We start from the raw sequence: 18,901 nt of genomic DNA, 5'->3' as shown, positions 1-18,901 counted from the left end.
CTCCCTACCTTCCCCATGCCTGCTCCAAAGCATGAAAACAAAAAATTCTGAAAATGTTGTTTTTGTGGATCAGTCTTCTAATCTGGTTCACAGCACAGTCTCGCAAAAATCAAAACCAGAATGTAAGCCACAGCACAGGCTACTGGAACAAACAATACTGAGGAAGACAGAAATGGCACCATCTACAACTGTTGTCACTAAGAGCTTTGAAACATGTGACCACTGCCTCACTGCTGGTTTTAAGAACATCTGTTTTTATTTTTAAGACTGTGCATGCAAACCTAAGGTAGGAGCAAGGAAGGTGATGTGTTAGGTTGTAGGAGCAAGTAAGGCCATGTGTACAGTTTCCAAGCATGGGAGCATTAGGACATGGAGATGTCGGGATGTTCCCACAGGGAATAACTTGGCCTGGTTTGCTTCTAGTCTTGTTAAATTCAGGACAGACTTTGAGCTGGTTACACAGGTCACTGGATCACTTCTCCAAGCAGATCTGCTACTACCAGAAAATCATCACTCACAATAAGCAGATCTCTGCTGTGCTGTCCAGCTGTAAGACTGCTGTTCACCTAACTGAAAGGTCAGTATTGAACTGGAAGACAACTTAAGTAGTGAGTACTGAGATGGATGAAAGGAGTTTCTATCTTTCCAGCTGCCAAAACCAATCTTCACACCAGAATCATGCTCTGGGTTATAGAGGCCTAGAGTTAAGCCCCAAATTGCTTGCTCTGTTGGATCATGATCTAATTTTCAGGAATGCTTAGTTCAAACAGCTTCAAGTGCAACCAATATGAGTAGGATAGTCTGTTAATCAGGCAATGCAAAAATCCAAATAATCAGAGAAAAAATAATTCAAATAACAGCTAACGTATTATTTTCTTCTACATCTTTGTAGCAGTTTCCCAAAGATAAACCCAACAAAGGGTTTCTCCATGTGAATTGAAAGTTGCCTTATAAAAACATGTTGCATTACCATTACTACTAAAAGTGTGGGTACCTGCCACTTCATGACACATACAAGGAAAGCAGAAGAAGAGAATTAACTTTTGGCTGAATGAGGTTATTGTAAGGTACAGCAATTTCATGAATCCCCCATTATCATGCTGTTGACACCTATATTGTACAGAAATCTCTATGAGGTAGAGCATGCACACACACAGGTAAACAACTGTTCATAAGTGGAAAGCAAAATGGAGGTTAGTGAGCTGCACCTTCCTATGTTACTAATTTAGTCTTGTAGTAAAATTCTGAATCAAATCAGCATCTGCGTGGAGATTTGTTTCCATAGTAGCAGGTGGAACCAAGAATGAGAGTTCCCTCCAAGCACACAACAAACAGACATCTTTCAGAGTAATGATCAGCATCTTAGCAGAGAGTGTGGATGGATGCAAGGTGTGTTGGAATCAACCAGAGGAAATATCCTTTTCTCTCTGAATAGATGTGCTTTCAGACATACAATTGCTGGGATCGTCCCTACAATTGGAAAATCAAATCTTGGTCTGATTTCATCATCTGCCAACAATGTTGCCTTTGGGGATACATGAGACTGCCCAGGGACCAGCCCCTGCTTCATGCCCACAGGTCTTGCATGCTCCTTCCAGGGGAAAGTTCTGATGCATAAAACCAGCAGCAGCTACAGTTTCAAGACCAAAGTCCCACCCAAGGAAGACTTTGTGTAATGACAGATTACACAAAGCATCACAGAATCATAGAATCAGTCAGGGTTGGAAGGGACCACAAGGATCATCTAGTTCCAACCCCCTGCCATGGGCAGGGACACCTCACACTAGAGGTGTGTTATTTAGATAACAGTAGAAAACAGGACACCTGGGAAGAAAAATGCACAAAAAATTGTTAGGTGATGTCGAGAACTTGATTTTGTTCTTCCTAGCCAAAATTCAAGTAAAATGCATGATATAAAATGTGTGTGTGTGGGTAAAAGCTCTCATGAGTCATCACTGGACTCAAAATTTAGAGTTGATCTATAGCAGCTGGTGGATGAATGGATAACAAACAAGAAGTTAAATCACTATTCTCTGATTAGCCCTAGTCACTAATTACCTACAACGATGCATTAGTCACAGTGCATTACCCTGCATATCACATCAACTACTGCTTCATACAAAATGACTGTTAGAACTTGAGATGATACATGACACAGCTCACTCCACAGAGGAGATGGCAGACTGCCTCAACAAAACTGCCAAGAAATTATGAGTAGGAACAACCTGTTTCTCACAGGGTACCTGGCTCTAGAAATATTCACAGACCTCATCTTGTCCATGTAGTGTATCAGATATCCCCTGGTCTGATCCTTAACATCTGGGGATTAGAGGGCTCCTTTTTATAGGTTACATGTAGATGAGTGGAGGCACAGTTTTAAAATGCCCCAAACCAAAGGAAAAGCTCAAGCTGAGATCTTCTCAGGCACCAAAGAATCAACAAGCCAATATTAATTATTTCTACAGAAATAAAGAGAAGGGAAGGAGAGGGAAGAGCAAAAGTGACGTGGCAGAGAGAACCAAACCAAGAGTGGGCTAAGCAGTGTTTCATCAGTTATGGCTCCACTGATTAGGATTCTCCTCACTCTTACACAGATTTTACACAGCTCCCTTTTGCAGGTTCACTCTCAGAGACACAAATCAGAAGCAAAACTACTGAGAATCAGATGAAATATTCGTACTCTCACACCATCTCAATGACCTAAATGCAAATCCAATTTTACATTGTTGCTGCCGTCTTCAAAAGCAAGATCTGAACACAGGCTAGTAAATACCACTGAAGGAGTTTCAGACAGTGATCTACTTTTCAGCCACTACTTGCATCAGTTTTACAGACACAGATGATTATCACAGAGTCATAGAACTGTTGGGGTTGGAAGAGCCCTTTGAGATCAAGTCTAACTGCAATCCCTCCACTACTGCTAAACCACTACCACTAAATGCCCAGGGATGTAGTTGAGGCCCTGTCCTTGGGAATGTTCTAGATCAGACTTGATGTGGCCCTGGGCAGCCTGATATAGTTGGAGGTGTCCCTGCTCACTGCAAGGGGGGTTGGACAACAAGACCTTTGAGGGGCCCTTCTAACCTGATGCAATCTGTGAATCTGTAAACCATATCCCCCAGCACCACATCCACACATCTTTTAAACATCACCTGAGATGATGACTTCACCACCTCCCTGTGCCAGTGCTTGCCAGTTCTTTCTGTGAAGAAATTTTTCTTAATATCCTACCTGAACCTTCCCTGGGCACAACTTGAGGCTGTTTCTTCTTGTCTTGTCACTTGTTGCATATGAAAACAGACCAACCCCCATCTCACTCCACCTTCTTTTGAGGGAGTTGTAGAGGGCTGTGACATCTCCCCTCAGCCTCCTTTTCTTCCAGAATAAACAACCCAAATTCTCTTAGCCATTCCTCACAGGATTGGTGTTCAAGGCCCTTCACCAGCTTAGGTGCTCGTCTCTGGACATGCTCCAGTACCTCAATGTCCTTCTTGGAGTGAGGAGCCCAAAACTGAACCATGTACTCAAGGTGTGGCCTCACCAGTGCTGAGTAGAGGGGAACAATCGCATCCCTAGACCTGCTTGCCCTGCTGGCCACACTATTCCTATTACAAGCCAGGATGCTGTTGGCCTTCATGGCCACCTGAGCACACTGCTGGCTCATGTTCAGCCATCTGTCAATCAGCACCCTCCTTCTCTGCTAGGCAGCTTTCCAGCCACTCTACCCCAGCCTTGGAGTGTTCATGGGGTTGTTGTGGACAGACCTCGTGGGTGTTTAATACAGGACTTATGTATGGTAAAGAAGAAAGGTGCATGGTAATGCTGACCAAGCAGAACCCATCTGTATCCATTTATAAGATCACACAACCATTTCCACCCCTTGAGAATCCTTTTCACAGAAAGCCAGCTAATGAGGATGATGATCGATTCCCATGTTTTGTTCTACAGATATTATTTGTATCCCTGAATGTGGATAGATTACAGATATCAGCTCTCCATAATACTATCAAGGAAATGAACAGACTATGCCCATTAGCACTAATTAGACAAGCTAAGTCAAGTTCTTTAAAAACAGTCAATATAACAGCTGGTGAAAGGCAGATCAATTAATACATTGGTGACAGGAAGAATTAGACTCTTGAGCTAGAGTTGAATAAGTAATAGAATTATTTGTGATATCCATCATGCCATAGGGATAATACAAGCAGAAGTAAATCTTAAAAGGTTCTCAAATTGCATTTGATGGATGAAGACAGATTTAGTCTTTCAGATGAATATTAGTGGGGTTTTCTGTTCAAATACTCCAGTTAAACAATTACACTTTTAATGCACTCACCACCCTCCAATCTGTATTATTCTGCTGCCATTCAAACACTTCCTCTACATATCAGCTTCTTAATCTTACTCCAGTTTCCTCAACAGCAGTACAAAGCACTGCAGAGTCAGCAGTGTCAAGCCCAGAGCTCCACTGCTGCTGAAGGCTGGGACATGCCTGCAGATAACCCAGGAGTCCTGGAACTCAGCAGTGACCACAGGGTGCCAGATCTGATACTATACCGTATTCTGGCATGGCACAAGGTTGAGGAATTCTTCCTGCAGTACAAAAGGAGTGCACATAAATGTGTTGCTGCTCTGAAGTCTGATTCAGTCCTTTCTACTGAACTCCTCCAAATCTGGATAGGGCCTTCAGCAAATTGGCTCCTTAAATTTCTTCCTCAGAATCACTACCTCTCTGCATTGGAAACAAGGAATAAAAGAAGTTCTTCCCCTGTATTTCATGTATTCCACAACATTCAGAGTTACTAGTTAATAGGCTCATCGTGAATTCTCTCTGATGGCTTAGATAGTTTTGCAAGATGTCTTTTACTTTATTAAAGGCAAGTTTCATCCCTAAGGCATTAGAAATTTAAAAGAACTTCTGGATAAACCAAGTGCAAATACTGCTTAAAGAGTCAGGGCTTTTCTTCATCTCTCACATTTTCTATGGATTTATCAGCAAAGCACAGACTGAAAACATCTGAGGGCTCTGACAAGCACTAATATGTAAGACTCACAAGACTGCTACTCTTCTAGATGCAGAACTTGCAACTTAAATGTATCTCTAGGAGAATAATGTATTAAAAAAAATTAGTCTAGACAACTGGAGTTTTCTTGGGCTTTCACACTTCAATTGTTCAAAAACTTGCAGCTGTAATCACAGCTTTTCTACCTAGCCAAACAATGTCTTACACTTTACCTGCCCATGTGTGTAGAAATGTTATACAAGGAAGCTACCAACCACAAGGCTTTACTCAGTCCTGGTGACAAATCCATACTGAATTCAGGATCTGGGTTTCACTGCACCTACAGTGGAGTGATGCTTTGGTGTAAAGGCCTCCAAGACTCTGCAGCAGATTCTTTTATATTTGCTAGTAGAGGGTTAGGAAAAAGCTGACCTAACTTAAACAGTAAGTTTAAGGTGACCTAACTTAGTCAGTGTGATGTTCCTGTTGCTTTTTTAGTTTTGGACTCCTGGTGAAATCACAAAACGGTTCTTGTGAGTATGACTGTCAGCATCTAATGCTCCGAATATTACATCAGAATAGATTCTAGTGCTCAATATAACACCAAAATCACATTAAATATAACCTCCTTTAGTTTAAATTCAAATATACTAGATTCAAATATACTAGAGCATCTTTAATGGCTTTACTTTGTTCTGCCAAGATTCACCATTGGTCAAGTATCCCCTGCTGGCATCACTAAGTTTGTGCTACATCAGGTAGGACCCATCACATCATAGAATAGTTTGAGTTGGAAGGGACCTTTAAAGGTCATATTGTCCAACTTCACTGCACAGGCATCTTTAACTAGAGCAGGTTGCTCAGACTCCTACCCAGCCTGACCTTGAACGTTTCCAGCGATGGGGGATCTGCCACCTCTCTGGACAAGCTAGGTCAGTATTTCACCTTCCTCACTGCATAAAATTTGTTCCTTATATCTAAACTAAATCTCCGTCTTTTAGTTTAAAACCATCACCCTTTGTCCTGTCACAACTGGCCATGCTAAAAAGTCTGTCCCCATCTTTCTTACAGGCCCCTTTAAGTACTGTAAGGCCACAATAAAGTCCCTCTGGAGACTCTTCTCCATGCTGAACAACCCCCACTCAGCCTGTCTTCATAGGAGAGGCACTCCAGCCCTCTGATCATGTTTGTGGCCTCCTCTAGACCTGCTCCAACAAGTCCACGTCTTTCCTGTGCTGAGGGCTCCAGAGCTGGACACAGTACTCCAGATGTGGTCTTACCAGAGCAGAATAAACCAGCAGAATTGCCTCCCTTGATGTGCTGGCCAACATAAAGCACCAAGAGAATCCAAGAGATAACATTAACCTGTTATTGCATGATCTGGCTAATTTGGCAAAGCTTCGTTCAGTCCCAGTACTGCCAGGTGGTCCATCATGCACCAGTCCAGCATTCGTGATCACAGAATCAGTGACCAAGCTGTAAATCTGCATCATAAGCAGCTACAAACCAGCACTCAATCAGCTGCATTCCTGTCATCTTAATATTCTTGTAGGCAGTATCCAAACCCAGTGTTTCTATTACTGCTGACAGCTGGCTCTGCAGAAGCCCTTTCTCCCCAGACCACCTTCCCCTCTGGCATTCGAGGCCCCAACTGTTTCCTTTTGATTTTGTTGGTAATCTGAAGAGACAGGGTACGTGGGAATTTACCCAAGTACAGCATTTTTGAAAGGTTGTGGGTTATCTGAGGTGCAGAGTGTACCAGTTCCACACGTGGAAACACTTGTAATTGTGTTTATCGGCTCCGACACATTAACTACTGTTTGTTAAGTGCTCTCGCAACAGAGCGCTGAACACCTCTGCTACTACACATCAATTAACTCACCACTACAACACAGCTATTCCTGAGAGTGATAGGGCAGCCACCCAAAACATTCTTTTGTGCCTCAGCTGTAATTTAACTGCATTTGCAAAGGCTGAGGCAAAGAAACGATCAGCAAAGCTGCAGGGAGTTGTTTTTATCCTAGCACGGGGCTCACACTTTAAGGCAATCTGCTTCTCCAGAGCTAGCATTATCAGAGGTGAAAGTCAGTGGGTCATTTAACAGGTGACACTTCCTACTCCTTAAAGATGCTGGATGGTTGTGACCATCCCTTTATAGTTACCTCACTGGCCATTCCTTGATGTTCTGTATCTGCTCACTAGTAAATGAACAAAAATTGAGGAAGCAGGTAGCTTGGACTGGCAGTTACAGAAGAAATACCCTCAGCACAAGAAGGACATGGGCCTGATGGAGCAGGTCCAGAGGAAGGTCACTAAAATGATCAGAGGGCTGGAGTATCTCTCCTATGAAGACAGGCTGAGAGTTGAAGTTGTTCAGCCTGGATAAGAGAAAGCTCTGGGGATACCTTGCAGCAGCTTTCCAGTACTTGAATGGTCCTACAAGAAAGCTGGAGAGGGACTGTTTCCAAGGTCTTGTAGCACTAGGAGGATGGGCAATGGATATAAACTAGAGAAGAGCAAATTTAGATTGGACATTAGGCAGAAGTTCTTCACTATGAGGTTGGTGGAACACTGGCACAGTTTGACCAGGGACAAATGGGGAGAACTCACCCCTGGAGACATTCACAGTCAGGCTTGATGGGGCTCTGAGCATGGGGATGTCCTTGCTGAGTGCAGGGGGGTTGGACTAGATGACCTCTAAAGGTCCTTTCCAGTGCATTCTATGATTTTATAAATATATTTAAGGTGAAGTCCAGAGACCTGAAGTACTGTCCAGTGGCATGTGGTTTCCAGTGCCATTTAACAGTACAGATACTGCTGAAGAATGGACCAGTTTGAAAGTAGAGCCAGAAGTAAGAAAACAATCAGGATTATTAACTTTGATTTTGCAACAAGTTCCCTGTCTGAAGACACTTGTTCTTCTTGCTTTCTGCAGCTGCCTACTTCTAACCATTGACCCTGCAGGGGTCTGTAGGCACCATCAGTAGCTAGTGTGGATCTCCCTCAAAGTACTTATCATTACACATGGCAACACTCAGCACTTTGGCTTAGCAGAATCTGGGCTCCCCAGTTCGAGAATGACAAGGAACTACTGGAGAGATTCCAATGGATGGCCCCAAAGATGCTGAGGGGACTGGAGCAAAAAGAGGCTGAAAGAGCTGGGGCTGTTTAGCCTAGAGAAGAGGAGATTGAGAGGGGGTCTCATTAATACTGATCAATATCTAAAGAGCAAGTGTCAGGAGGACGGATTCAAACTCTTCTCAGTGGTCTCCAACGACAGGACAAGAGAAAATGAACACAAACTGGAACACAGGAGGTTCCATGTAAACATAAGGAAAAAAGTTTTCACTTTGAGGGAGGCAGAGCACTGGAAGGGGCTGCCCAGAGAGGCTGTAGGGTCTCCATCTCTGGAGGAATTTAAAACTTGCCTGGGTGTATTCCTGGGTGATTTACAATATGTGATCCTGCTCTAGCAGTGGAATTGTACTACATGGTCTTCAGAGGTCTCTTCTGTAATTCTGTGACCCTCAGTCTGTTGGACTTTGCTTTGGTGTCAAGGCCCTAACGGAACTGAGCCAACTCTTCCATTTCTTAATTTGCTCCAGGGTAGTCAAGAATACAAAGAGCCCGGATTGCAGCTATTTCTATGGCTTTATTTCCCTATTCCAGATTTTTTCAAGCTTAGCAGCCAAAACAAAGTAGATGTGTCATTGAACTGAAAATTAAAAAAAAAAAAAGAAAAAAGATAGAAGGAAAAAAGAAAAAGAGCATCTGGTTTCTATTTACATGTAGTGACAGAGAACCTTAGGAAAGAGTCGTCCTTCTGAAATAATTTATTGTCTAAAGTATTTTGGGGGGAAAACAGCTAGTGACTGATCAAGTTAATGAAAAGGCTGATTCCTCACTGCTTTTCACTTCATATATTCACATCCACCAGTGAACCAGTGAAAAGGGTGGACAGAAAAATGGCTACCATTACAATTCAGCAACAGTTTGCAGTCTTCCTTCTCCCCTTGTCTCACAAAAGGGAAGAAGTTGAAGAAAATCAGGCCTAGGGTCTTCTGTGCAAAAGAAACTAATGTTGGTTTTCAGCAACAGACCAAAGTCTGTGGAGGAGCTGCTGTGCATAAAGTGCAACACAAAATCACGCAGTTAAACATCTCAGCATCAGCTGAAGGGAAGGCAGAAGGAGAACATGTTGAATGACAGCTTGGCTGTTTTAGACTCCTTAGCCACTAACAGGCCAACATGAGAAAGGGAGAAGCTGCATGCTTGCACGCAATCAAGAAACCAGGGGGTTGAAAAGAGAAGCTGGAAGACAGCTGTGCTCTTTTGCTTTCTGATGTCCATAATTAGGTCACTTCACTGTTTCTCCTTTTCTTGCTGCCAAATTCTACTGGAAGAGAAACGTCAAGCCACAAACTCAGCCATTCCCCGTGGCCTGAGGAGAAGGCACACTTGACATTTTATCAGAGCCACATTCTTACTCTTTGGTTATTCTATCCTCCAGCAATGCACCTTGAAGTAAGAACAGATTACCTTGGCTGGGGGTTGTCTTTCTCAAGAGAAGACTTCTGACCTATACTGAGTATTCCCCAAAAGTCTGTTTTCAGCTTCCATCAGCACAGTTGCCACATGTCTCTTTGGATAAGGATAGTCTCCTCAGCAGCTAGCTCTGGCTGCAATGGTGGGACCACATCCATACCCTGTGTCCTCATTTGAGTGCCAGCTCCTGGCACCCACACTCGCTGCTAGCTCCTATGATTACACGTACTGAGTGTGACACACATGCAGCAAGTTTCCACTTCGTGCCTGCCCGCCTCTAGGCCTGTGTCTTACGCACTTTACTGAAAGATCTCTGCCTGCTCCCTGATCCTCCATGTCAGTTCCAGCTCCTCAGTTTGACTTGGGATCTTTCAACCAGATACATCTGATGACTGGAGCTACAGAGAAGGTGTAGCTTGGTGGATGTCTCGCAATAGAGCCTTCCACTTAAGTTCTGTTAGAAAGTGTTTTTCTCAGTCTTGTTTCAAGGATGTCCCCCCCTGCATATAACCTCCCCCATGTAGGCTCACCTGTCACATAACCTGATGTGGTACCTAGTTTTTTGACCATCCTCCTCCACATAGGAGTATTCAGTGACATTTCTGCTGCCTCTTTTCCCTACTCACGCTTCCATGACTATACAGTTCGACCTAATTAACCCTAGGCTACTTTATAATTTGCATTCTAATTTGAGTAAATCCATTTGGTCTATTTACTTTTACCCTTTCCAGCAGTGGAGATATTGGCCTGACAAGAGAACACCAGTAAATCACACCCATTATGTCAGGCTCCTTTAATTCCAAAGCGATTCCTTATTCTTTGCCGCCTGTTGTCATTTCATGTGCAATTTAAAAACAGCAGGCAGCAGTTGAACTCTCAGATCTCATTAATACCTACTAAGCCTTCCAACAAGCAGCAGCAGACTAGAAAGTGTTTCTTCAAGGTGATGGGCAAATGTGCCAAAGTTGCCTTTAATTTATATTGCCACCACTGCTTTTCAATCACGTAGATTCTTTCTATTTGCATGCTACTCTTGTTCTGCTGTACACAATGTCTCCTCTCTGTGTAAGAACATTGTGACAACCCAGCAGCAGCCCTTCATGCTATCCAAGTTTATTTTCCAGTTCTATTTCATGCCTGCCTTCAATAATTAACAACTTCATAAATTGCATGCACAGCGTACAACCCATTCAGAAAGTTTTAATGTATCATTCATCTTTGTAGCTAATTAAGCCTTTCGCATTAGAAAGTCATGAAATCCATCAAGCATAGTCAGGTCAACAACTGTTTAGCCAAGAAAGAATTTTTTTTTTTTTTTTTAAAAGAAGAGATACTGCTAGAGTCATTTCCATGCTTTAAGAAAAGTCTCAGCACGACACTCAAACTCCTTACCTCTCCTTGCCAGATTGGGTTAACAGTGTTACACATGATCTTAGATCTCTTCTCCTGTCCATGGTGAGGAAGTGCTGGGAAGATGCTATGTTTTCCAGGCTGGATGGAAATCTTCAGATAAGGATCTGGATTGAAGAACATTCCTTTCTTCAGGCCAAATGCCTGGAAATCTGAAAGAAGGCAAATTAACAGATTATATTTCACATTCCAAGTATCTCTCTGGGATATTAGGAAAAGCATATGGAAAACGGGAAAGGGAATCAAGTAATTATGGCAAGAATATGGAAAAAAAATCACAATGTTTCTTATAAGATAATGTAAAGCCAAAGCACAACCATCTTGTGATTCAGGAATTACAAATTATACATAATGAAGCTGCAAAATTTACAACCTGATTACGCAGAATGATTTGCTTCTAAATCAATATTTATGATCTGCTGATAGTGGCAAGCATTCTCTTGCCATTCATTTGCTTACACATTCATTTGCTCACACAGACAGGCATTCAGCATCCAGTGTGTGACAGTTCTCCTAAGTATCCATTTTATCCTTCTATGAATCTTTACTTTTAGACCACTTTTTTTTCTAGCTGAGAAGTAATTTTCCATTTTTTTTCATGTTAAAATATTTCCTTCCCTGCCTAGGTTAATTTTACCTGTAGTAACTTAGGAAAACTCTTGTATATAACACACAAATTTTAAGCAGGACTTTCTAGCTGCAGAACTCCAGTGTATGAGTTGTGCTGACAAAAAAATCCCCAGGCACTTATTAAAAAATTTACTCATGATGCTCTTTAGTTAGACATCAAGTCCATTATGATTTGTCCCTGCAAAGTCAATGAAATGCAAACCAATCTACTGGTATAGTATTAGTTTTGGTTTAATGGCTACAAACTAAAGCCTCTGGCTTTCCCTTTTTCCAGATGCCTTCTAAGCTTTCTTTGGAAAATAAAAGCACTTCTTTCTATTAGCAAATTCAGTAGCTAATTCATTTCCCACCACTCTGCATGAAGATTCTCCTCCTACATTTAAGGCTTTATTTAAAGCCCTGCAGAAAAGGATTTAAGGGTATGAGTGGAGGAGAAGCTTGAACATGAGCCAGCGACGTGCACTTGCAGCCCAGAAGGCAAATTGCATCATGGGCTGCACCAAATTGCAGCATGGCCAGCAGATTGAGAGAGGTGATTCTGCCACTCTGCTCTGCCCTGGTGATTCCTCACTTGGAGTACTGTGTCCAGCTACGGGACCTGCAACAGAAGAGGGATGTAAAACAGCTGGTGTGGGCCCAGAGGAGGGCCACAAAGATATCAGAGGGCTGGAGCACCTTTCCTATCAAGAAAGTCTGGGAGAGTTGGAGCTGTTCAGCTTGAAGAAGGGAAGACCCTAGGGAGATGTTATAGCTAAATTTCAGTATTTGAAGTAGACCTACAGGAAGGCTGGAGAAGGACTGTTTAGAAGGGGCAATGGTTTGAAACTGGAGCAAGGTAGATTTCCACATTAGGAGGAAGTTCTTCACAATGAGAGTGGTAAAATACTGGAACAGGTTGCCCAGGGATGTGGTTGAAGCCCTGTCTCTGGAGACATTCAAGATCAGACTCAATGTGGCTCTGGGCAGCCTGATCTAATTGGAGGTATCCCTGCTCACTGCAGGAAGGTTGGACAAGATGACCTTTGAGGGTCCCTTACAATCTAATGCAATCTGTGAATTTGTGAGATTCTCCTCCTCCATTTAAAGCATCAACACTGAACTGCATTCTGCCTACTTTCTCTTGCTATATTGAAAAGGTACAAAATATTAGTCACAACAGTTTATAAAGCTGCTTAGATTTATATACCTAAACATTCAATATAAACACAGATTTTTTCATTAGGCAGGTTTTAAAACCATTCATTTTTACAGCCTCTTAATTGTCTTCTGATTAAAAACCTAATTATGCTGGCAGGTTGCAGGAGACCATGTAAAACCCTCCAGGCAGATATTCTGGATGAATCTGAAGATCATACACATTCCACACCATCAGCCTTTTTCCCCAGAAAACTGCTGTATCAAGAGCAGGGATAAGACTCACCCAGTTATATTTTGCTTCTATAACATATGGCAGTAACCAACACAATAAAACGTGCAAGCTAAAAAGAATTGTTTTTGTTCTGGTTGGTTTTAATCATCTCTTCCAGCACACAATGAATGTTGCAAATAGTCCAAAGCTGTTGGACAGATGGTCCTGAAACAGACTGTGTTTTAAGGATCTCAGAACTGTGACAGAATGTCACAAGAAACAAATAAAAAAAAAAAAAATAGAGGCTATCACTACTAATAGCCTATCTGAAAGTTCTTTTGCTGACAGCATGTACTGTCCTGGTCTTTTTCTGAATGTACAAGCTCTATGTAACCAGCACATATCTCACCTATCAGCCTGCTGAAATCCTATCTGGCAAACTCTTCTGCTTTGGAAATGGTGCTGTTAAAAATACATTCCAGAAATAGAAACCAAAACTGCAAAAGCACTATGAATGACAAGCCCCAGCAGCTCAACAGTGTCAGGCTGTGAACGTACGAGAGGAGAGAAAGACCTCCGGGATCTTATTTTCCTTCTCTCTGATGTTTCCTCAAAAGATTCTGAAACTGAAATATTTATTGCTGTGTGCATTTCTGATTTTTTTTTTTCCTTCAAAGAGAGACTGCATAACCTTTGGGTACCACTGTGCAAAGAAATGGTCTAATGATAGAGAAAAAAGAACTAGCACTCGATTATCTATATTATATATTATGTATCATAAAGAACATACATTTTATGATGACCTACCAGTCACTTTCCAATTATGGGACTTCATCACAGCCATGAAGGTGAAGGTACTCCTAGCCTTAGTTAGTCTAATTTTTTTTATATGGATGGGAAAAAGTAATTTAGCTATGAATAAACAGGACATTCTATTTGTGCAATTTTCTTGCTTAAGTTGCATAACGTAACAAATTGTGTAAAAACGTCAGTTAGAAACTTCAATTTTTAATGTCCAAAGCACACAGAGGGAGAGCAGAAATAGCTTTCTCAAGGACAAACATTGCAGTTATACTTGCATATCTCACCACAAATCCTCAGCACTGTGAAAAACAGAGCATCAGAAATGCACAAGCTCTGAATAAAGCTGCATTGGCATCTGCAGATATCCATGAGAAACCCATTTCATTTGAAGTGGAATTTACAGATGCTGTAACTCATTGTAACCAAAGGCTTAGGTACTCTCTTGCCACTGCTGTAGAACACTGCAGTAGAAGAGTTCAAACTATTCTGTTTCCTCAAATGAAAATATTCCTTTCTTATCTGTGTTGTCTAACAAACAAACAAACAAAAAAGGAGGGTTCTGAAGATACTAAATATTCAAGCAATGGTTTGAGAGTGAATTTAAAATGTTGGTGAAACCAGTGAGTTGCAGAAGGCTTAGATGTGCCTTGCTGCACACTGTAGTTTTACAGTGCATTTCTGGAGCATATGAGGAAACGCTACCAAGATAATGCAGCAATGCGTTGCAAAGGTGTGTCCTCATCCAGCCTCTTAAAAAATCTTATCAATACACCATATGTCAACTTTCCACTCCCTCATAAATCACACTTCAGAGTAAAAAAGGTTATGTATGTCTAACAGTTTAATGATGTCAGGACAGCTCTCACGAACGATGACAGAAGGAAGGAATCCAGGTGGAGACACAGAGACCACAGACTGTGACTGCTGCTGACTTTCATTAATAGTTAAGTGCCTGCACCCTAATTCCTCTAGGCTTACTTCACTGCAGAAAAAATGGCTTATACTGACTGCTGTCCCCAAGTGAATTATGAATTTGTTCCAACTTTACAGATTCGCAAATTGCATTGGGTTGGAAGAGACCCTCAAAGGTCATCTTGTCCAACTCCCCCACAGCCAGCAGGGACACCTCCAACTAGATCAGGCTGCCCAGGGCCACACTGAGTCTGATCTTGAATGTCTCCAGAGATGGGGCCTCAACTACAGCTCTGGACAACCTGTTCCAGTATTTTACCACTCTCATTGTAAAGAACTTCTGCCTTATATGCAACATAAATCTACCCTGCTCTAGTTTAAAATCATTCCCCCTCATCCTATCACTACAAGCCCTCCTAAACAGTCTGTCCCCAGCCTTCCTGTAGGTCCCCTTCCGATATTGAAACATAGCTCTAATGTCTCCTTGGACCTTTCTCTTTTCCAGGCTGAACAGCCTCAACTCTCCCAACCTGCCTTCACAGGATAGGTGCTCCAGCACTCTGATCATCTCTGTGCCCCTTCTCTGGATCTGCTCCAACAGGTTCACATCCCTCTTGTGTTGAGGATCCCACAGCTGGACACAGCACTCAAAATGAATTCTCACCAAAGCAGAGTGGCAGAATCCAGTTCCCTGCTCCGTGTAGGAGCATGACAGCAAAGGATGGAGAATCAGAGCAAGAACCAGTCTGGAGCAGTCTGTTCCTAAATTACATTTAGTTTAGTCATCAATCTGTCAGTAGTAAGTTGAAGAAGTCTGAAGCTGTTCTGTCCCAGGGATGGGAAGCTTTTGCCAACATCTGAGGAAGAACTTTGCTAGAAATTCCCAAGGCTATTCTGCACAGTTTATAAATGTGTCTCAAGAAGACTAAGTCCATCCATTCTCTTGATGCTGCATACTTCACTTGAGTAGACAGAGTCTACAAATGAGCAGAATGATCAAAGACTAATGAGTAGCAGAGCTACTAGCTTTGAGAAACTGACACTGATATTCTAATACAGTTAGTAAACTCCTTGCAGCAAAGGACAACCAGAGTGAATGTCCTTTATGTTTCCAAGCACTATTCAACTGAGATGAATAGATGTCTTGCAGTTAGCTACAATGACACTTGTGGGAGAGAACAGTAAGCCCCAGAAATTCTGTGGTCAGCTCACTGAATTCACGTTTTTCTTATTGAGCAGACCAACCTTCTGTTCTCAGAATCAGGAAATTATACATTTTCTTCATAAGCTACCTCATCCTCTGAGAAGATATTGACATCCTGAGTTAGGGCAGGCATGCCCAAAACATATCTAAAAGCATAAGTAATGAAGCACTAGAAAGTTATCAGGACCAAAAGATCAGTGGAAAGACCACAGTCAATTTAGATTGTGATTTAGCTCGATGAATACCAAAATGACATGTATTGTCTCTATGATCTGCTCATTAATGGCAAAGAAAAACTACTGTCATCTTACTGAAATCCTCAGAATTTATGTATCAAGGCACAATAAGTCATCTTCATCATCCATCACCACAAAAGAGTTGCTAATTAGGATGTTGATGGACTTCTCTGACATTTGCCTTCAGTTTTTCTTTGTAAATTCCCAAAGAGCTGTCACCTCAGGTTCTGACACTGAAAAAGAACTGTACTTGGACAGGGCTGGTATCTGGGCTGACTGCTCATGAGATATGGTCACTGCCAGGGTGCTAACCTCTCACTGGTTCTTCTATAGAGTGCACTTTGCAGAGCTTGATCAGAACAAGCAGGATCTATCTTAGAGGGTAGCATTCACATACACTACCTAAGATAAACTGGTGGCTTCACAGAAAGAACAACAAAACTCTGCTTGCTCAAGATTCACCAAGAGGCACAAAAGCGCTGCCTCTCACCTATGGACAAGAGAAATTTTTGTAACTCCTGTTATAAAGTCAGTCACTAGGTTATATATAAAAAAAATGGTTGGAAGATAAAGTGTACTGTGTATCTGCATTCTAACCATTCATTTCATGGCAACTATTATTGTCAAAGTGACCTTTAACAGAGGTAATCCTTTTTTTCAGTTGTGATTTATATTCTGACTTCTGTAAACTAATTGATACTACCTGAATGTCTGGTCTGAAAGCCACCCAAAAATGACTAGGGTTAGGGACATTCCTAGAGCAATGTTTCTCTAGGAACTGTTATGAGGATAAATGCCTGAACATTTGTGAAATATCCAGGTCTTCTAGTCATTTGTTTCACAAGAACACTTATAAACAAGAAGTCTGCAAACACATGTGTGAAATATGAGAATAGCCTGAGAAAAGTTACTTGATGCAGCATATAGCTAGGAGGCATGCCATGAAAACCTCATGATAACACTTCCTAAATATACCAGCCAACAGAATCATTTGAGGGACTTTCAGTGAATGTGTCATCCTGATGCTAAAGCATGAACCTCCAATCATGTTTGGTACATCTTGGGAAGCTTAGCACATTTCTTCTCTCCATACTTCATGCGAGAGCTCTCTGACACTCTCAGCTGCCTTATCAGAGGCGTGACATTCGCTGGTAACAGCAGAAAAGTCACGTTGGAAAGTAAATGCAAAGTGGCTGCATGGCTTTCCTGAAAGACTCTGTTTAATCTAGCTAAATTAGGCTTACAAGTACTTCTCTTGGTATTTGAAATAATGAAAGCTATAATAAAACAGTCACCATATAAACGATTAAGAAGCTTAATCATGGGAAATTACCATATTGGAGATATCAGTGTTGCTAATGAACCTATTAATCTGAACTAACCTTTCACAGGACCAACTTCCAGTCTCCAAAGAAGTATATATGAAGAAAACAAACCTCCTACTGATGTAATGCAAACTCTCAGCTATTTCTGTTCTCAAGAAGCTAGAGATCTCCTTTTGCCTTGAAGCATGAGTTTATACAGTTTGGTTTTCTTGTTCAATCCAGAAATCTTTTCTCAGGCAAAACTTCCAGTGAAACCAGTTGAATTTTGTCCAACCAAATACTCAATAAATTGACAGAAAGAATAAAGCACTTTTGCCAGCAGCATTTAGAAAGAAACTCTTTCTGCACAGTTGATTTTAACATAGGGTCTACTGGGGTATCTAGGCAGTGGAGCAAGCAATACCAGCCAGCTGAAATGGACTGATACTGCTCAGCATTTCTTGGGATTTGGCCTACTTGGAGATTTTTCTCTCCCATTCTATTTTTGTTTTCTTTTAAGAAATTGAGATGGTAATAGGCATAGCTCTTCTTGCATTCTTTAGATGACAAACTGCTTGCAGCAAGATGGCTCTGAGTTGGTGCAGTGTCTACTGCAATGGTCTCCAGACAGGTTAATGTTCTTAGACCTTGTTTTGTTTTTCATCCTTTCTTCCTTCCTCCTTCCTTCCTTCCTTTCCTTCCTTCCTTCCTCCCTTCCTTTCCTTCCTCCCTCTCTTTCTTCCCTTATTCTCTTTTCTCCCTTCCTCTCTTTCCTTCCTTCCTTTTTTCAATAGCAACTAAAATAACCATAATTTAGAAAAACAGCTTTTAAGTAATGACACTGCCAAACCAGAGATATTGAAAAGGAGAAGGCTCTGTGAGCTGAGAGGACTCATGACAATAGAGAGTTTATTGCTGTAATATTAGTGCAAATGGAAAGGAATCTCAGTTCATTTCAGGGCCTCTGGAAGGTCTGGGCTGATTTGCATTTTATTACCCAGCATAACAGGGTTATAGAAATAGCAGTAATTGTACTTTGAGAGACAATTTTTGGTGTTGACTATGTAAGAAGGCAATAAATAAACTCTTATGATGTGTTAATCTTTTAAATTCCGAAATACCGCAATTGACCTATTTCGATGTCAAAGCTTTTTGATAAAATGGCTGTGAGCTCAAAGCTTTTCAAATACCTAACTGTGATGATGGTGTTAACATGGTTTTGATATAAATGCAAATGAATTGCTTGTGAACCTCTAGAATAAGATCTCCCACATGTATTATGGGGGATGGTCTTTGTATTCTTTGAGCCAAGCCATAAATTAGATAATTTAGTTAATAAAAAGGCCCGCTGAGACATCATTATTTAGCAGTCTCACAAATTATTACTCTTGACATCTCTTGGTCTACTAGGCCAAAGAATCCATGAAAATTAAAAAGAGAATAAAAATTACCAATTCTGGGTAACATTTTAAAATGATTTATGGACATGAAAAAAATACTCTACT

The 18,901-nt window shown here is 41.5% G+C and overlaps 1 protein-coding gene across 2 annotated transcripts in view; it reads right to left on the bottom strand.

The window, feature by feature from the left end:
- HECW1 (HECT, C2 and WW domain containing E3 ubiquitin protein ligase 1) overlaps positions 1-18,901 on the bottom strand; it is a 183,295-nt gene that overhangs the window by 81,224 nt on the left and 83,170 nt on the right. For both annotated transcript variants that reach the window (XM_054384743.1, XM_054384744.1), the window contains exon 5: positions 10,941-11,110. In XM_054384743.1, the coding sequence (XP_054240718.1) occupies positions 10,941-11,110 (170 nt within the window). The remainder of the gene's footprint in view (positions 1-10,940; positions 11,111-18,901) is intronic.

The sequence above is a fragment of the Indicator indicator genome, chromosome 11 (genome assembly GCF_027791375.1).
Source record: "Indicator indicator isolate 239-I01 chromosome 11, UM_Iind_1.1, whole genome shotgun sequence".
NCBI classification, from domain to species: Eukaryota; Metazoa; Chordata; class Aves; order Piciformes; family Indicatoridae; genus Indicator; species Indicator indicator.
The sequence above is the reverse complement of the archived record's forward strand: the minus strand, read 5'-3'. Positions and strand labels throughout refer to the sequence as shown.